Genomic DNA, 13,786 nt, shown 5'->3' with positions numbered 1-13,786 from the left:
AAAAGCCTGCCAAAGAATCCCTCCAAGCATGTGTAGAAATGTGACGATCTCTCTTGAACTAATTTTGAGAGAATTATCATCAACCGGAATGATGGTTACAGACCACTGACCGGTAGTTCCTTGGTCCTTTACTTCACCACATTTCCCTCTGTTAGTTATTTTCCTCTAGAGATTATTTTAGTCACTTGAGAAATGAGGACTCTTCAAAATCACTTTGGAAACATGGAGTGACATGTCCATTTCTCTGAAAGTTATTGCAGCTAGCGAGACTTCTCATGAAACAAAGCTTGACTAAAAGCCAGACTCTTAAAGTATACAGCATATGCGAAAGGGATGGAGGCGAGGTGAAGAGGGCATGTGTAACAGAAAATATCCAGTTTATTCCTAGGACAGTACTAATGCAAATTCCCTTTTTCTCAAACCGAACTTGGGATACTCCAGAAGAGTTATTGTTTATTCATAAATCACCACATGGCTGTCTGGAGCTAATAGAAAATCTGTTTGTTGTTAAACTGCCATAGCAGCAAAAGAGGGAAAAAACTATAATAAAAAATGCAAAGATACAGGATTTCCATTCAGTAGAATCACTCACATCATGATGGGCTACAACGATGAATGTGCAACAGGAGGCCCATACAGAGGGGACCGAACGACGACAGTGCCTGGCCAGAAAATGTTCTTTCTAACCATTTCTTTAGGTCAGTGTTAACACGTCCACTGGGTTATTATTACCAAATACACAAATAAGGCTGAAGGGAACCTTGAACCATATATAATTATGTTTTGTGTGTGTGTGTGTGTGTGTGTGTGTGTGTGTGTGTGTTTGCGGCAGGGATTGGGAGGGAGAAAATATATTTTTATGTTATTGTCTTTTTTATTCTTTTCTGATGAGTAGATTTTACTGTTAATGAAGTGTCAGTCTCCAGGAAATCCCTGCTTATATTCCCTAAAGTCAAATCATATGTGAGTCATAAGTTTTACCTTTAGAACTGTGAACAATTTCATTCCCACTTGTATTTTTGGATATTGCCTTAAGGAAATATCATTCTATTTCACTCAAGTGTACCCCCCAAACAGACCAAGAAACCAGAAGAAAGTAAACACACACACACATACACACACACTCCAGGTGGAGAGAGCCACAGATGTCAGGGGGCGTGATCAGTTCAGGAAGCAGAGGGAATTCAGTTCGGTTGGAGCCCAAGAATTGGAGACGGGTAGAAGATCTAAAGGAGAAAAAGGAGGGCCAAATCTTAGCCACCCGTTCATTCCCTTTTAAAGAATCTGAATTTCAGGAGTTTTAGGATTTATCCTACATATATGTGGATATCAAATAGGGAGGTCTAAAGAAAAACGTAAATTAAGTGATTGACTAAATTCTTCCTTTTCTCCTTTCAGCAACACATTCTTTCCTTTCTATATTGTTGCCTTTTCTTCTGTTCCCTCTCCTCCAAGTCAAGAATGAGGTCTTCTGCTCTATCACGGCCCATCTGTGTAGCTCCAAACATCTGCTTTCCGTGCTTTTTTTTTTTTTTAACATCTTTATTGGAGTATAATTGCCCTACTTATCACATGCTCCATTATCTCAGTGCCCTGTAAAACGACAAGCCAACTCATTAAAGGTAAATGTTAGTGCAAAGATTTTACTTCCATGGGATCATGGAGAAAATGTGGACAACCTATTGAAAAGACAGTCTTGAGACTTTAAACTTGAGAACCAAGTTTAAACTTCCTGCCAATACAGATTAGTTTTACGAACAATACCCGATAACCTTGTAATGAATTATTTTCTTTTTAGTTCCATGAGAATTATGTATGACTCATTAAATTCTGCACAGCTAAGCTGACATGTATAAGGCATTGCCAGAAAATCCTTCCCTTAGGGAAGCAAGGAACTGGGCTGTCAAAAAGTCAACAGTTACCTAATTGATCTGGAAATACAGTGAAGTTACGGCAGCTTGTCTACTGAGGAAAGACTTGGCTTGCCTAGGCTTTCTGTGGTAACTTCTTCCTCCAGTGGGAGAAACTTCCAGTAAGGGAAGAATGGCAATTTACATACCATAGCAAGGCTTATCTGCCTTGCGTGCTAGTCACAGCCTGCAGCTTGAGACATCCTGGGAAATCCCTATCTGGAAGAGAAGAAAAGTTATAATCACACTTGCTGTGCTTTTAACCTTATTCTGTATAATTCACATACAGAGTCACTTCTGTACATTTTCAGTTAAAAACTGTTGCTATTATTTTCTATCATCAGTTAACTATTTGTGTGGTATTTTAAAAATTATATATATATTTGCTCTGACTTTAAAAGACACCATTCAGAGATATTTTCTTTGCTTTTTTCTTTCTGCTCTCCAAGACTCCAGAAAAACCAGCTTCCGTGGCACATTTCCTACAGTGCACAACTAGAATGAGTGGTACAGAATCTTCTACTGAGCATGCAGAGGTAAGAACGCATTTCTAGGGGATGAATTGACCATATATATCATCGACAGCATTGTTAATGGCGAGTTATGCAATGATTAATAAAAGTAGAAATGGCTAGTTTGCTTTCTTTAACTAAGATCTGCTCTATATATTTCAAGAATGTTATTCAACAAAGGAAAAATATCTAGGTGACTGGTTACATTTCCTTTGACACCTCTGAGCTACATTTCTTCTTTTACAAAGTGAGAAATAAAATCTTGTCCTGTCAGCTTTTCGATTCTATGTGTTTCATATTTTGCTCTTGATTTCAAGGAATTTGGTTTAATGTAAAATGTAAAAAGAATATTATATTTGTGTGGTTAGAAATAAAAGCTATTATAGCAATAGAGTATCTATGGTGAAATACTTCTATATATGTAATTAATACCACAGTCATTGTTCTGTTACTGGTTACTGCAACAGATACTTACTAATTGAATGAATGAATGAAAGTGCTTTCTTAAAGATTTTTTTAGAGATAACTAAGATATAATAGGACTCTGAGACTTTTTGGTACATTTAGGTATTTAATTTAGCAGTCTCAGAACTTGGATCTTTTAGAAGTTGGTCTGGGTATTAGGGTAAATGAGAAATCAAGGTCCAAATACTTTAAACACAGATTACATTTTATAGGGAATAAATGTTCTTTAAATGAGCCCTTAGAAGGACCAGTGACTAAAATTCTTTCTATGCCTTTATTAGCAACTGGGAAGCACAGCAAAAACAAGTGAAAAGTTTCCCCAAAACTTTGTATTTAATTGATTTTCTTTCATTTTAATGCACACCTAAGACATATGAATGGTGGTAAAATGTTGATTAATCCTCAGAGAAATCCCTAGTGATACATTTATGACTTATAAGCCATACCTATTGCTGTGCTTTCTCTGTCTTGCAGATTTAATATCTCTACTAAATCATTTTATAAATGATTTTTATAAAGTTATTTAAAAATAACTCAGGGCTTCCCTGGTGGCGCAGTGGTTGAGAGTCCGCCTGCTGATGCAGGGGACACGGGTTCGTGCCCCGGTCCGGGAGGATCCCACATGCCGCGGAGCGGCTGGGCCCGTGAGCCATGGCCGCTGAGCCTGCACGTCCGGAGCCTGTGCTCCGCAATGGGAGAGACCACAACAGTGAGAGGCCCGCGTACCGCAAAAAATAAATAAATAAAAATTAAAAATAACTCATTTATAAGAAAATCAAGGGTCAAAATATTTCATAATTTTTTTCCAGAGAAAATTATATATGGAAAAAAATGCATGCTATCTGATTACTCTTAATCTAGATTCCCAGAAAGTAGGGTCATACAAATATTTGTTGGTCACAGATCTTTTTTTTTTTTTTGGTCTATATCACAAATAGAAAAAAGACTTTTTGAGGACCTAAAATTCATATTCCGAAGAATGGTATGGAATGGAAGAACCTTGAACTTTAGTGTAACTCATGATAATCAGTGATATTTATTAAAAATAGAGGTGGGATAAATTGGTGGAGCACAGAGGATTTTTAAGACAGTGAAACTATTCTCCATGATACTACAAATGATAGATACATGTCATTACACATTCGTCTAAATCCATAGAATGTACAACAGCAAGAGGGAACCCTAATGTAAACTGTGGATTTGGGTGATAATGATGTGTCAATGTAGGCTCATCTATTAACAAATATACCACTCTGATGGGGGATGCCAATAATGGGGAAGGCTACCCATTTGTTGGGGCAATAGGTATGCAGGAAATCTCTATACTCTCCACTCAATTTTTCTGTGAACCTAGAACTGCTTTAAAAAGTAATCTATTAAAAAGAAGGTAGAGGTGCTATGGCTCCCTTTCAGAAATTCTGATCAGTGTTCAGGGTGCCCTATGTTTAGCAAGCTCCCAGGGTGATTCTGATGTGCTCCAGTGGTGAGAACCACTGGTCTAGAATCCAGTCTCACCAAACCTCTGCTTCACAGAGCCCAGGACACACTAAGTAGGGTTGGCTCACAGCATTCTCCAAATCAAAGATGCCTAATATTTAGTCTGTGCTGATCCAGAATAAGTCCAGTCCCTTGGAAGTCTTCCTAAAAGAGGGAAATCTCAATTGCAGGACCCAACATACTTGTCACCTGGAAATTGATGTCACTTCTGGCACTGGGCTAAACCACCTTGAGGTCAGAAGCAGGTATAATCATTCTGATTGTGTTGACCTACGGAAGAATGTCTCTTTTTAAATGCAGTCTTAGTTACACATGGATCTGAATAGGAAGTAGCTAAGAAAACTAAGAACAACATCTATAGGGGTATAAAATACCCTCGAATCCTAAAACATTGTGAGACAAAGATAAGTAGAGAAAAGATAGAAAATAGTTTTATAAATCATTTCTAATGAAAAAAGTCCTTGAAATCCTGTGATGATTGCAAAACGGCATTTCCTGTAACGTTTGTGGCAAAGGCCAACATGTTTTGAAAATATTTCTTAATTGTTCATGAATACCCTTAAGCAATTTCGTGGTCCACAATAGCTATTGAGCCTGAAACTGAATAGCAGATTTAGGGACGACCCTCATTACCGCATTCATTGTATTACTTATATGACTCAGCCATGCGATGGTTTTAAGACTATTGAGTTAAAACAGAGAAAACAGTACTTAAGAGAACTTTGTTGATGGTCGATTTAGACAGATGGCAGGCAGTTTCCAGAGCTTTTGTGCTTTCTTTAAATGAATAATATTTTTTTTTTAAAAACTGGAAAGAAAGGTGGTTAATTTTTCACCATACCAATGATTTATTATTAATCTAAATTTGTCACCTAGTAGCTTTATACAAAGGGCTGGTTAAAATTACAAAATACCAGATAATCTATGCCCACCTCTATAACATAATCATAATGATGGTCACTGAGGTAGTTAATTTATTGTATTATTGTTTCAGAATCAATTTGTTGCCATTTAACTGTAGTGTGTTGGTCTTTTTTTCTTGGTGTTTCTATCACTTCTCTGACTTTTGCCAGGGCCACTCTTCAGATCATGGGTATGTCTACAAAAATTATTTTTTAGAAATGTTTACCAGGTAAATACCTAACATATATGCATGAAACTTACCTGATTTCTATATACATTATACTCTGAATTTTCATTTTTTTGGAAAAGGGTTGAAATCCAAATTCATAAAATCCTAATTTCTTACTTGCCCATTATATAGATACATTCGTAATTTATTAGAGAATTATTTTGGTACTTAATTCATATAAAAGAGTCTAAAATATAAAGCTTTTTCATCAACAGGTCTCTATGAAGGACTATGGTGTGAGCATTATTATTGCTAAAATATTTTTATGAATTACAACATGAGAGTTTGTGAAGAGAAGCATTTCTCCTGTTTATAGACTATTCTGTTTCACTCTTTTTCTTCTTTTTTTTTTTTTAAGTGGACTCAATCATCGAGAAGAAAGAACTTAACAAATTTCCTTGAACAAAAGATAAGGTGCCTGGAAAAACAGAGAAAAGAGGTAATTTTGAAATATTAGTTGAAGCATGTGCCATGGATTAATGCTGAGAATAAAATAGGCATCTAGTGCCTTTTATTTTTGTTATTGGGTCACAGTATTTATCTTAAGGATACTGGACTGCATTATTTTGAGAGCAAATACTTCTTTCTTATTCACCTACATATCTTACTCGGTCTCTCAGTGCTTGTGCAAATGAATAAAAATGACAAAGCCATAAATCCAATAATTATAATCTTACTTTTTTTCAAAACTTAGACATTTCCTCCACACGGGCTAGGTGAGCTTGTCATCTGTGCCCTTTCTGCTCGGCACTTGACACACCTTGAAACTCAAACTGTCAGAGGCTTTATTGTATCACTGATTAGGTGCTATGACTTCATGAGTTGGGCATATGACCAACAGGGGTTAAGGAGCTTTATCATAAAAGAAATTTGTATTAAAATGTCATTGGGAATGTGATGGATATTATTTTGAGTTCCGTTTTTCTGAGTTTAATGAATATTAGAACCTCTTTATTCTCCTTAACAGTTCTGGCACTCTGTTGTCAATTTTGTAATTCCTTTTCGAAATCATTTTCTGTGCTACAGCCTTCATGTTTTCTTCTATGGTTTCCTCTACTCTTCTTTGATACTGCATAAAATAATGTGCCCTTCTGGAAAATTACTGAACTATAGCAGAGTAATGTTACCATAGCATAGAAATGTTAGTCCCTAAAATAACAACAGATCAGGGATCTTTACATAATAATATTATATAGTCTTATACTAAATAGTCATATCTATTTCCAGCATAAGAGTTACCTAGCAACTGCCACTCTGGATTAGATATTTTGTTTTGTAATTAAGAGAAAGTCTTGCTACATTTTAGTCATTGCGACAGTCTTCTCCATGTCTGTCCCATATTTATAGGTGTTGGAATTTCTCTTAATGTGGAAAGTTGTAGACTTCCCTTACAAGAAAACTGAAAACAGGTCTTAGTGTTTTTTCTTTCATCTATTTGGCACACAGTTTTAAAACTTTCAAATTGTTTGCAGCCTAAATTGTTTCTAAATATTGTCTTATGACAAAAACTATTTTTCCCTGAAAAACCTATGCTTCCAAAAAGATGATATTATCCATTAGCTGAGTATATAATACAAATCATGTACTGACTTTTTTTAAAAAAACACAGTATTGCAAGCAAATGATTATCAGTTAATTGAACTTGGAATTTTTTTTTTTTTTTTGTGGTACGCGGGCCTCTCAGTGTTGTGGCCTCTCCCGTTGCAGAGCACAGGCTCCGGACGCGCAGGCTCAGCGGCCATGGCTCACGGGCCCAGCCGCTCCGCGGCATGTGGGATCTTCCCAAACCGGGGCATGAACCCGTGTCCCCTGCATCAGCAGGTGGACTCTCAACCACTGTGCCACCAGGGAAGCCCGAACTTGGGATTTTTTTAATATAAATTCTGCCTTTAAAAAGCTAGAAGAAATATTTCATTTTAATAATCAATGTAAGCACATAAAAAATATGGAAAGGTTTGAAAAAAGTCCCTTCAAATATTAATAAATCTTACATAAAACCATTAATACTTACAATTTTTTATCAGATTCTGGTTAGATTAAACAAGAAGATGGAAATTCAAATAACTAAGCAAAGTTAGAAGTTGCTAATAAACTGATATACCTAAGGCTTAATAGTTTTTCATATGTGAACCAATTATGAAAGGCGAATGTGTTCAATTAACTTATCCCAGGTCTACCAGAACTTGGTGGAAGGAATACTGTCTTCCCCCATGGCTTCCAAAACCTTAGTAGCCTCGAAAAGTGATTTCATTTTGGCTAAATTTCCAAATGGGCAAAATCCTTTGTTGCTTTACCAAACTTTAATAATTTCAGCTCCTGGAAGTTAACCAGCAATGGGATCAGCAATTTAGAAGCATGAAAAAGTTATATGAAAGAAAGGTAAACACCTCTCTGTTTGGTATTTGCTTTAAATCGGTAATCTCGGGGAGACAAGTATGTGAAGATTCTCATTGATTTCAACTACAGGAGATTTGTGGGTAGCCAGCTGTCTGTTGTAAAATGATGAAGGGTAGGGTGCTGAGTGCATTATTGGCCTCTTGGTACTGAAGATTAATGAACGAAGGAACATGTCAGTGAATTGTCTTAAGCATGGCAAAAGAAAGGTACTAAATATAGCCCCCAGTGCCGTCTCTAGAGTTCTTGCCCACATCTATCATAGCTCACACAGTATCCTGGCCTCAGCTTTGTTACTAGCAGCCATAAAAACACAAGGTTATATGTGAGGTGAGAAATGGCTTAAAGTTCATACTTTTTTGTGCAAGGCTACTTCTCTAATTCTTTATAACATAAGCTGTTTTCCACAGAAAAATAGACAAGCAGTGTTAACAGCGTAAGTGTGAGGGGAAGTGGGGAATCCCTTCTTCTCTCCAAAGCATGTTCTCTGTCAAGAAACTTTTGCTTTGGTGAGAAAGAATTTTTTTTGGAGGAAATATATTTTGAAGGGTAAAAGTCAGTTTATAATTTAAAACCATTCCATGTTCTAAAAGAGAGGAAAGAGAAGGTAAACTCCCCAAAATGATTCAGAGTCAAGAAACTTGACCACACGTGAGAAATATATTAGTATTGCTCTTTTCTTCCTCATTTTGATAGAGTACTAAATTTGGAAAGAGCAGGGTAACGTTTCACTACACCAGGCCATGGTCAAGCCACCGTATAATATTCGGTCTGGACAGCTTTGGGATCTCCAAATTTTAAAGCACACGATCCCAGAGAAAATTGTTTAAGCTGCCTTCCTGAACGGCTTGCAGCTGCATGAAGACCCAGGGTTAACAATGGTCACAGTTCCCATCTTTGATGACGTGCCTGTCCCTAAGGCTTTTCTCACTGGACCCTTGTCACTCAGACGACTAATTTGGCATTTAGTAGCAGGTCAAATGCTGCAGGTTACTGATGAGTTAAAGGTCATGTCTGTTTTTTGGCAAGGAAGGTATATTCACTTATCCCCTATCCTTCGCTGTCCTTTTCAGATCAGATGAGGCACACCTTGCGAGCTGAGAATAGAATGACAAGCCTAGAAGGCTTCCTTAAGGTCTACGGGTTTATTTCCTCGAAAGTGGTGTGGTCTAGAGAAAGAAGGCTGGAGGCCGTTTTGGTGTTTGCTTTTTTCTCTTGTAGAGGAAACTTCTTTTTAAAAGCAAAAGACCCGATCTTGGTTTGGGGCGGTGGGAAGAAGAGCCACTCCCTAGGGGATGCCCAAGACTGAGCGAGTTCTGTCCCCGGGTGCTTAGGCTGGGAATAAATCCAGGGGGTTGTGGGCTTCAGGCGAGGTGTCTGCAGCTGTCTGTGAACCACTTCTTCAGGTCACAGAGCTGAAAACGAAACTGGACGCCGCAGAAAGCTTCCTAGGCACGCTGGAGAAGGAGCTGCAGCACAGCCAGAGGGAGAGCGACCAGCAGCAGCGCGAGGAGGTGGGCGGGGCTCGGGGAGCGACCTCCCTGCCCCCAGGAGCGCGCGGTAGGGGGAAGTGGGGCGGGGGGGGGCCCTGCCTCCAGATGGTTGAGAACCAACCGTTTATTCAAATCAACCCTCTGCAGAGCGGTGACCGATGGGCAGGGGGGTACGGGTTATGCAAGTCCTCAGAGCCAAAAATAGGGGCCACTTCTCTAGAATCAGAGGGCGGGAGGTGCCGGCTCACTTCCTTCTTTGTCGCGCAAACAGGCAGACCTTAATTTGCCCGGCTCCACCCGCGGGCAGAACTGAGCCAGGGCTTTGGGGTGTCTTTCTCGGACGTTGCAGCCTAGGAGAAAATTCATTTTGCGTTTTTGCTTTTACTCATACTAATCATTTTTATTACCAGTGTTGATAATATGACAATTCCTTGTATTTGTACAGCTGCTTTTCAGCTTACAGAGAGCTTTACAAATAAGTATTACTTTTGTCATCTTAAGAATATAACATTTTTGAAAAGTATCTCACCCTCATCGTCTCATTTAACGTCCTCAGCCCATCTGTGAGGAAACTCTTATTTTTGCCGTTTTAGAGATGAAAAGGCTGAGACGTAGGGCTTAGATGACTTAATGTCAATAATGTAGCACAAATCAGTGCAGACATCATCAGTTCAGGTTCCCTTCCTTGCTTAGCAACTCCCTTTCTGCCACGTAAGAGTCCCTTTCGGTTCCATTTACATGCAGCACAGGAATCATGGTAATTTCTTCCCTATGAAGTTGGGACCGTTTTCTTGTGGAAATAATTTTCTCTTAAACTATGCTGAGTTAGAAAAAGATTGGTAAATTTTCTGTGTACACATGGACCTATTCTGTTTAGACAAAGGCAAAGAGAAGTGTTTTCACTTTTAAAGAAAACGACTCACCTAAAGTAGATTTCTTTAATCATTGTGATGGGAAGTGTTAGCTATTAAAATAATATACTTTAACGTATATCTTAGCTATTTCCTCATCTTGATTTACCTAAATTCCAGAATGTTTATTTTACTGGGTTAAAACTGCAGTCTCGTTAAAAATTCAATTCACTCCACAAAAAGTTTACTGTCCAGAATATAAAATTAAGAGATAGGAGGCAGATGTTGTCTGAATCCTGTTATTGTCTAAGCCACCGACCTTGCTTCAGTTACTTAAAACACTGGATTCCTTGAAGGTGATCTGAAAAGTGGAGGAGTGATGGCAGTTGGACTAGCTCATCTCTGCCTTTTGAAAGTAATCATCAGAACAATACAGTGCTCTGAATAATTATCTGTGGTGAAATGTCTTATTGCCTGAGGTTTTATCCTTTATCCTCTTCTTTGTCTCTCACCAGTCCTGAATGATGCAGGATTGGGCTTTGAGATATTTGGTATTTTTTGTTGCAATGACACTTTGCATATTAGAACTTTCAGTTATTTTTAGTGAGTCACTCTTTCAGCACCTTGTAAGAGCAAGTAGCTTTTTCTGCAGACCCATTTGACCCTTGAAAGTGAGGAGTGGAGATTTTGATAGCTTGTTCTGGGGTCGCAAAACGTAGTAGCAGTAAGGATAACATAAAGATTTCTTCTATCCTAATCCTGACCTCCACCCAGAGATTATTGCTCAAATGGAATGTTAAGTGAAAATCTAGCAGGTCCTGTTTTTGTTTGTTTGTTTTTTATCTCAGAAGTATTCCTACAATATCATCTCATCTGAATTTTATTGATTTTGAATTTGTTTTCTTGCTTTCTACTTCAGAAGGAAAAGGAGAGCCTAAATGAAGAATTACATGAATTGAAGAGAGAGAATAAGCTTTTGAAGGAAAAAATTGCTCTCGCAAGCCAAAAGAAGCAACATTTTGAATGTGAAATAAAACGCCTCAATAAGGTATCAGGCCAGGTGAAGCTGGAGAGATGAGAGATTTCTGTATAAAGAGCACTTTCTGGGCTGAGGCTCACAGCAAAATCCACACTGCAATGCGGCTCAGTCTCGGGGGCTTGCACGGAGGTCTCTGTAATTGCATAAATCACTTGTATCTGCTTCGTTCAGCCATACTTGGCTAAGAATTTTGGGGGGAATTCATGTCTCTGCAAAGAATTGTCATTAAAGAAAGAGATAAGGAGAAAGTATAGAAGAGAGTAAGAACTTTTTTTTTGGGTAGATCAAAGAACCACATAAAGCAAGTGGGTGTTTGCGAATAGTAGCGTTATCTCTTGGTCAACCGCGAAAGTTTCCTGAGGAAAACAGGCTGCTCTTTAAAATCATCACTGTGGAGCTGCTGAGTGTAATACAGACTATATGGAAGCAAGCTAAATGCCAAATCCAAAAATGAGATGGCGGCCTTCCTGAGAATAAGCCTAAAACTCACCTTTAATGGGGGGTTGGGGAGTAGTGTGTAGGTCTATTAAGAAAATGCTGGTGATTTAATGCCTTTGCTCCAACAACTATTCAAAGGAGCTACCTGTGAATTGCTGCAAAAGGATGACATGTAAGTGAGTGTGTGTGTGTGTGTGTGTGTGTGTGTGTGTTGTTTTAATGGACTAAACCTTAATTTTCTTGGGGAGAGGGATTGCTGACTTGTTCTGGGAAAAAAATTAAATCCTTTGCTGTTGACTTTTCCAAGAGCCACATCGTATGTGGACCGTAGTAATACTTGTAGTACATGGTTGAGTTGAGATAGTCATCTCTCAAGCTAGATATTTCTTGACCAAAGTAACAGAAATTATCTTCTAAAAAAAGAGTAGGTGGTTGACTGGCCTTAAACACGTGCTCAGTGCTTGCCTTTGGGACCGTGTGCCATCTTGTAGTTAAGTAGTGTTCAGAGGTGTAACTTAAATATCCCCAAAGTGTTAACTATATGCCTGTATGGTTGATAGGGTGCTTTACAAATGTGATGCTATGTTTGATCTGTTTATGGGGCAAGTTATTATTCAGGAGAAAATGAGAAATTGGAGATTGACTTCGTAAACAATGTACTTCTCTGTCGTTTAAGAGAGAAAAACAATGTTCAGAGATACAAATTCAGGGCAAATGAATTTTCTGTCTTAATCACTGCTGGAAATCCTTCGCAAATGAATTAGAGGAACAGACATTAATTGAGATTATATTTGAAATCTCTCCCATTTTTGATATGTTATTACTTATCAGTTTTCTTCTGTTCTCTATTTCTATAAATGTAGGCACAAGGATATAAAGGCTGTAGAAATTAAAACAGCCGAGAACTCTGTTTTTTACTCAAACCCATGTATAACCTTCATTTTTGTGTAGGTGTGTTTATAGAAAATCTTTTTTAATTAGTAAAAACTTTAAAAATCATGATTATAATCAGAAAATCTCAGTGAGAAAAATTAATTTGAGTAAAATTCAGAGCTTGTCATCTTCTCAAAGAGGATTTCTCTGGCTATCTTAATTAAAATTACATACTCCACTTCTAATATTTCCTGTTTTAATATTTCCTTGGAATTCATTGCATTCTAGTATATGCATAATGTCTCATATTTATTATCTTAATTGTTTCCTGTCTCCCAGTCTTGATTGTAAGCTCCATGTGGGCAGGATATTTGCAGGGCAGATTTCTCTCCTAGGCAAGGTGGACACAGTATTGAGGGCCCACAATACTTATAGTGGCCCATTAATATGCTTAATTTCTCTTAAAGTCAGAGGAAAAAAACTAAAGTATGAGGTTGAAAATATATTTTCATATTAACATATTCATCTTTGTAAGAATGCAATTATAATATATAATTTTACTACATATTTATTTGGAGGAAGGGACTCACAAAGACAACAGTCATAATGGGGCCCTGAGTTTCTCTATTTTGTTCACTGCTACATTCCAAGTGCCTAGAACAGGGCCTTGCTCATAGTATGTTCTTAAATATTTGTTGACTGGATGAATGGATGAAGTAACTAATTAATGTAATTTGCTGGTACATAATATGTTCAGTAGCCAATTTTGGCCCTGAGATTCATGTTTTAATAGGCGTAACACATTACTTATGAGTAGTAAGAAAAAATAAAAGGTACTTCAAGCCAGAAAAGATTTCATCTCACACATCTATACCTTCAACTGTCACTTTAAAAACATAGATAGAAAGTGATGAGCTATAAAGAGATTTTTTTTCTCATTTAGTGCAAAGAGATGTTTTTCTCATTTAGGTTTTTTTCTCATTTAGTATTAGTGTCTAATGAAATGTAAGAAATTATTATTTTACAGTATAGATTTTTCTTCTGTTCCCTTTTACCACTGTAATAAATAGAAGTTACTCAAAATGATGATTTGGGTAGCTAATTGTGTGCACCATTCATTACAGCATGGAAATTTGGGGTCCACCCCGCTTGCACAAACCCACTGCCTGCTGACCCGGTCTC

At 37.7% G+C, this 13,786-nt stretch overlaps 1 protein-coding gene across 1 annotated transcript in view; it reads left to right on the top strand.

Moving 5' to 3' along the window:
• TNIP3 (TNFAIP3 interacting protein 3) overlaps positions 1 to 13,786 on the top strand; it is a 57,155-nt gene that overhangs the window by 19,788 nt on the left and 23,581 nt on the right. The window contains 5 exon segments of the mRNA XM_029235502.1: positions 2,360 to 2,446; positions 5,875 to 5,955; positions 7,830 to 7,895; positions 9,317 to 9,424; positions 11,174 to 11,302. Of these exon segments, the coding sequence (XP_029091335.1) occupies positions 2,360 to 2,446; positions 5,875 to 5,955; positions 7,830 to 7,895; positions 9,317 to 9,424; positions 11,174 to 11,302 (471 nt within the window).

The sequence above is a fragment of the Monodon monoceros genome, unplaced genomic scaffold, assembly GCF_005190385.1.
Source record: "Monodon monoceros isolate NGI ecotype Baffin Bay Population unplaced genomic scaffold, NGI_Narwhal_1 Super_Scaffold_20, whole genome shotgun sequence".
Taxonomy (NCBI): domain Eukaryota; kingdom Metazoa; phylum Chordata; class Mammalia; order Artiodactyla; family Monodontidae; genus Monodon; species Monodon monoceros.
This window is presented reverse-complemented; position numbering and strand designations above follow the sequence as displayed.